Raw genomic sequence first — 6,040 nt, forward strand, 5'->3', positions numbered from 1 at the left:
CTCCTCTTACATTATCGGATCACTTTTGACATCATAACTGTATTTTATTTTTGTAATGTGAAGACCGTGAAAAGCAGTCGTTGCCATTGTAGTACTGTTACTATTTGTGCACCGCACTTCTTTTATTGTAAGAATTTGTTTAGGAAATTTCAGGTATGCAGCTGCCAATGAAGTGAAGAAAGCAGTCAAGACCTTTGATGTGATGGAGAGGTTTAAAGTGGAAGCGGACCAAACTTCTAGCCTTCGGGCTACTTTTTTATCCTCTCCTTTGTGATTTCTCGAACAAATAGGCAGTAGGCAGAGAAACTGGGATTTTCTTTCTATGTAAGGAATCCTCATATAAGAAGGCCCCTGATTATACCAGTGACCAACTAACTGAATAAAAATAGGTGGATCCATTTAGTGATCCGATGCATTTTTGTTATTTCATGAGGATTAAACGTGTTTTAAAGCAGTAACACGTACACTGGGGAGTGATAAGAGAGGTTCAAAAGTACCACATACGTTTCAGAAGACGAGCAAGTAATTAATCTTTGGATATTGCAGCGGTTGGCTACAGAATTGGCAAAGGCAACACAGTTCCAGCACGCGTAACAAGTGACAAAATGTTATCGTGCAAGATAGCACTTGGGCAAAGAGCGGTTTGCCCGGCGGAAAGAATTGGCAAAATGTTGCGAGTGCCGTAAAGAGAGGTGACATTATTATTATTAGAGTAGCAGATGCAGACTTGCTCCGCATGCACCTGTTATTGGCGCATGTCAAAAGCTGAGATGAAACGTGGTGCCGGTGAAGTGTTGCAAATCTTTGCCAAAAAGAAGATGGCAAAAAGTGAGAGCATGCGCATTTCTTGTGGGCAAACTCAGAAAAGGGTGAAGAATTGGGCATCCTTTGGAGTAATGGCAGGGCAAGGCAGGGGAGAAGCAACGTTCTCTGCTCAGAAGGGCACACGAAATTTTCCACGTAGTATCTGCTCTGCCCAGCACGGCTTCCGCACGCAATGGCCATCTCTTGTCACCTGTCCCGGACCAGTGGCTGTTTGGCCCTGGCCGTTGCCATTTGCATCCTGCTCCCAGGCTGCTTCTCCAGTGAGTATATTTCTTGTTTTATACTCCTTTTGTCTTAAAATAAATGTTTCAAGCTTAATACAATTTTATACTAAAAATAGTACAAACTTGAGACATTTATTTTGGGACGGAGGGAGTAGCAAATTAAGAGAAAAACTTGGATGATTTGCCCTTTGATTTGGATCTCCTTTCCCCCACGGTTGCAGGAAAAATTGCCCTGGAGATCTTCGAGAGGGCGTGCCACTGCTTCGATGACCACAATGTAAGCCATGATCTATCACTCCGCTGCGCACATGCATGCGGCATATATGGTGTCTGACATTGTTTATGGACCGAAAAAACCATGAAGGTGTACAACGAGTGCACGGTGGAGCTTCGGGTGGGCGTGGAGGGGGCGTTCCACGTGGGGCGGGAGAGCATGGACGAGTACTGCGGCGGGGCTTGCTTCGTCGAGACGGAGATGGCGCTGCGGTGCGTGGAGGCGGTCGCCAACGACGGCTTCACCTTCTCCAACGGTGCCTCGCTGTTCGCCGTGAAGCAGGCGCTCGGCAGCGGCTGCAGCTACACGCCCGAAAGAGGAACCTTCGACATACGTGAGCGCAGGGAGTGCCGCGACGAGTACGGCTACGGCTACCACGACACGCACGAGCAGCTCGGCTACGGCGAAGAGGGCGGCGACCGGCAGTACGAGTACCCAGGTGGCGCGTTCGACAACTACTGCTCCGGCGCCACCGGCGGCGGCCCGGCAGTACGAGTACCCGGGTGGCGTGTTCGACAACTACTGCTCCGGCGCCACCGGCGGCGGCCCGGTGCGGATGCTCCTCCTCGCCTCCTTACTTGCCTCCGCGTGGGCGGCACTGCTTCTTGCCGTCTGAGCGGTAGCGATTTCACCATGTACCATGTGTAAGTATAGAAAGGACCGGTATTTGTCTATCATGTTTGACATACACTTCTGAATAACAATTATTTGATCAATGTATTTATATATATTTTTCTGTTCCGTGGCAACGGACGGGCACTAAACTAGTATATCAACATGTAAAAGCAGCCCTTTTATTCTCATATACGCAACCACCCATAATACATGGAGGGAACATAAACCACACATATTGTTTCTGGATTTTTTGTTCTTCATAGATAAAAATCATGGATACCTAGTTATGAGTTTCACGAAGAACTTATGTTGCCAAAGCAGAAATTCATCGAGATGTGAAATACAACCCATCAACTATCTAACTGGATACAGATAAATTGCACTGTTATTGTATTCCATGGCTCATAAACATTTTAGCCACCATCTTTTTGCCCTGGTCATTTGCTTCAAATCTGCACTGCAATTCAACAAATTGGATGTTTTCGCATGAGTGATTTGTCACATCAATGAGGCGAAACTAATTAAATCTAGTCCTAGTTCACTATAACTCCAATTTCGTCATGTATATTCGGAGTTGGGACCTTGAAATGAAATAAGAAATTTACCAGGTATTTTCTCCTCATGAACTATAGAGTTGGTAGCCTTTATTAGAATGCGTGCTTAGAAAATTTATTGGCTAATAATTGTGTTTATGCCATGGCGTAGTGGCATTTAGCTACCAGAAAAGTGAAAATTATGGCCTCTTTACATTGATGTGAGATCACTTGAGATACACAATTTATAACTATCACATAATGATTTACTTGAGTAGATGTAGGTGGACATTTTTTTCGTGACTGAAATGTCATGCAGGTCAACAAACTTGTGGCTATATGTCATCATTGCACCTGGAATTGATAATTGCTTATTTTTATACCTCAAACTTTACACATAGTTCGATATCGTGGCAAGCCGAGGTAGAGGAAAAGGGAAATACCTTGGGAGGTTGAGATGGAGCACACATGACTTTCACATCGTACACGCATAGTTCGCACTAATGGTGATCATATCATCCAAGGCAAGATCAATTTGATCAAGCACCTCACGTAGCTGCTTGGACAACTCCCAGCCAGACCGAATGAAAAGAATATTTCTTTTTTGACAGTCCATGACGAGTGTGCGAGCAATGCAAAAGGTCATATGGAGCTTCTCTACTGAGGCACTCATGGATGGGTCCTTCATGAGTTCTGTATTTCCAAACTGTGAAAGGAGGGCATTGACTCCGTTCACACGTTTATCAATTTCAATGCACTCCGCCTTGTTCCTCTGGACCTTTTCCACCGCTACCTTGATCTCGACAGAAATTTCAGAAATAGTTGGTGGCACGCTCCGTGTTTGTTTGTCCTTCACAATAATGACATATATTATTATTAACAGGGTTAAGTGGTAGAGTTAAGTTAATGCATTGTATAAAACACTAAGGGATTAATTCAATACCACCTAAGATTCATTTGGTAGGATATTACCAACAATAAGCCCTAGGAACTATTAAAAATATATGCATTTTAGATAGATGTGTGCAGTCTATACAAGATGATAATGATCTCATAACATATTGACACGAGATATATCAATCATTCTCAAATATTTCAAGTGAAAATTTCAAACATGCTGAAATAAATACAACAAATTCATATGATACAAGTTTGTCGATAAGATGATTTAATTTAGCAAGTATTCATAAAGCTTAATTTGTATGTGTGTTGTTAAATGCATGGATCAAAATTATAGTTGAAACTTTTTGACTAAATGGTAGTTTACCACATACAATACATGTCGTGATACTTCTTACCCATTTGAAAATCATCAAATTATTCCCCATTTTACATTTTTGACACTAATTGCCCCTTTTTAATAACAAAAGAGGTAATTAGTGTCACAAATGCGAAGTTACGGATTAATTTTTGCCAAAAATATGTGAAACATAATAAGTTATATCATGTAAAATGTGATATAATATTTTTGAAGTGGAGTAAGCAATGTCACAAAAAGTATTTTACTCGAACTTTTGTGAGTTGAAGAGAAACTTATGTCAATATTGTCTTGGTGCCTTCTTTAAAAAAATCATAGGGTTTATAGGTCTTGATATTGAGCAATCATGACCTGCAAACTAAGAATTACATGGCCAAAAAGTCTATATTGCCGAAGAGTAAAACTTTAAGAATTTGTAGAATGTACAAAAGGTCCACCCCGTAATACCAATTGGAGAGAACGACCATGTCCATCCGGTACTTGGTAGAGTTTCTGTTAGACAATTATAATTCATCAGTTATAGATGCATTATTCATGGTAACATCAAAAGAAACACCACTAATTAACAAGATTATGTACTATGCATGGAGAAATTAAACGTACTAGCGGCTTGGTGGTGTGCGGCGCAATGCAGACCATGATGGCAAGAGACACCTCAGAGTTTATATTAGATATAGTCTGGTCCGCCTTGTTGAGCTTCTTGGATACCTCCCCGGCCTCTATGAGGAGACAACACATATTAGTCTCTTCCTTGCAGCCTGTGACGAGCTCGAGGGCCTCGGCGAGGACCTCACGCAGCGCCTCCAGTGCAGTGCGGCTCCCCGCGGAGTTCATCAGATCAGCATCCTTTTGGAACAGCGAGAGCGTGTGTTGGACCCTCTCCACGCGCTTCTTGATCTGTTCACAATCCTTTTCGTTTTGTTTAACGGTATCCACCGCCTCTTTGATCTTGAACACAATGTCGAGAGCCTTTGTCACACTGCCCAGAGGATCAGCCATCCTAATTGATTGTAGAACAGATCAGCTAATTATGTAAAACTAGAAGTGGTATACAAGATGATGAGCAGGGCATCGACCTACCTTGTTATGGTCTCCTTTTACCGCCTGACAGGAGGCAGGGAGCTCTTCCGCCCTTTCTTCCTCTAAGCTTGTACCTGGCGATTCTAGTCTTGTGTTTGCTCAGAAGCAAATCCCTGGTCCTATAAATAATCATGGCATTAAGATGCCTCCCCGTCCAAAATGTTCCTTTCAATCATGCAAGTAGCTGTAAAAGTGTGAGGCATTGATGCTCTCATCCCAAACATTGTACCGCCTATGATTGCTGGTCTACGCCATGATAAAGACACAAGGAGATATGTTCACGATTTCCAGTACATTCTTTTCACAAAAATAACATTTTTTCAGTATCGGCAGGATAAGTCATGCGTATACATCACACTTATGGTAATAAAATGCTCGCACAGATAGGCCTCACCCGTAGTGACACAACATCTGAGTACTTGCCATGTTCTAAAGCATAGCTATTATTTGGAGACTCCGACGGGGACGGTATTTTGGTTCCTCGTCTCACATTCACACACACACCTAGGATGACCAGTAAATATAAAGTCTGTATTTTTATTGGACAAATGGTTGAGTGTTCTACTTATGTACAAATATTTTGTGAAGAAATGAGATTCATAGTGCTCTGGAAAAAATCCACAAAAATTTTCACGTAGGTAGAACATTCGAACATGTTCCTCGCCATTTAGTCTTGTATAAAATTATAGTGGCATTTCTAAAGTTTGTTGTTCACCGAGGCGCATGTGAATATCCCTTTGTTCTTCGACATTAAAAGCCAGAGTAGAATTTTGAAGTATTTTGTGCAGTTATTAATCTTCAAAAGAAAAAGAACAATCGGTCACACTCACACGTGGAAGTGGCGTTGCCTAGTTCTATATGCTTCTACCGATGCTACCTTTTCACATGGAAACTATTCATTGGCTTGTCCTTCTCATTTGTTATTCAAAAGCGATTCCTGGTGTTGTAATTGGTTGACAGGGATATAGCTTGTGCTGCAAATTATGATGGCAGATGCTTCGCCATCTACAATATTTGGTACGTAATGCCAATGATCAGGAAAGCACTGAAGCATCAATGCCATTTTGGTAGAATATGTGGAGGCCGTACCTTCTCAAAGAATTCCATCAAGATAGAGAAAAGACCTGATGGAATGTGGAGACCCTTTGTTTGCTTCGAAAGCAAGACTACAACTTTGATGAAGTGGGTGTACGTGCTGATCCTATTATTCTCCACTTCAATTATGAGTATT

At 42.1% G+C, this 6,040-nt stretch overlaps 2 protein-coding genes across 2 annotated transcripts; one reads left to right on the forward strand and one right to left on the reverse strand.

Moving 5' to 3' along the window:
* Positions 1-997: 997 nt before the first annotated feature.
* On the forward strand, positions 998-2,063 carry LOC123440981. Its single transcript, XM_045117517.1, has 3 exons — positions 998-1,085; positions 1,271-1,326; positions 1,414-2,063. Exons 1-3 carry the CDS (start codon positions 998-1,000, stop codon positions 1,969-1,971), a joined length of 702 nt encoding a protein of 233 aa, XP_044973452.1. The 3' UTR covers positions 1,972-2,063.
* Positions 2,064-2,068: 5 nt separating this feature from the next.
* On the reverse strand, positions 2,069-4,901 carry LOC123440980. The gene is made up of 5 exons (XM_045117516.1): positions 4,810-4,901; positions 4,333-4,729; positions 4,177-4,221; positions 2,915-3,321; positions 2,069-2,395 (listed from the first exon to the last, which is right to left on the reverse strand). The coding sequence occupies exons 2-4, from the start codon at positions 4,726-4,728 to the stop codon at positions 2,947-2,949; spliced, it is 816 nt and encodes a 271-aa protein (XP_044973451.1). The 5' UTR covers position 4,729; positions 4,810-4,901; the 3' UTR covers positions 2,069-2,395; positions 2,915-2,946.
* Between the last annotated feature and the right edge of the window lie 1,139 nt (positions 4,902-6,040).

Source organism: Hordeum vulgare, chromosome 3H (genome assembly GCF_904849725.1).
Source record: "Hordeum vulgare subsp. vulgare chromosome 3H, MorexV3_pseudomolecules_assembly, whole genome shotgun sequence".
NCBI classification, from domain to species: domain Eukaryota; kingdom Viridiplantae; phylum Streptophyta; class Magnoliopsida; order Poales; family Poaceae; genus Hordeum; species Hordeum vulgare.

Coding starts and splice junctions, on each gene's coding strand:
- LOC123440981 (XM_045117517.1), top strand. CDS start 998: ATGGCCATCTCTTGTCACCTGTCCCGGACCAGTGGCTGTTTGGCCCTG. Junction 1,086..1,270: donor GCTCCCAGGCTGCTTCTCCA/GTGAGTATATTT, acceptor CCACGGTTGCAG/GAAAAATTGCCCTGGAGATC. Junction 1,327..1,413: donor ACTGCTTCGATGACCACAAT/GTAAGCCATGAT, acceptor AAAACCATGAAG/GTGTACAACGAGTGCACGGT.
- LOC123440980 (XM_045117516.1), bottom strand. CDS start 4,728: ATGGCTGATCCTCTGGGCAGTGTGACAAAGGCTCTCGACATTGTGTTC. Junction 4,222..4,332: donor CGCACACCACCAAGCCGCTA/GTACGTTTAATT, acceptor ATTGTCTAACAG/AAACTCTACCAAGTACCGGA. Junction 3,322..4,176: donor ATGGTCGTTCTCTCCAATTG/GTATTACGGGGT, acceptor ATTATTGTGAAG/GACAAACAAACACGGAGCGT.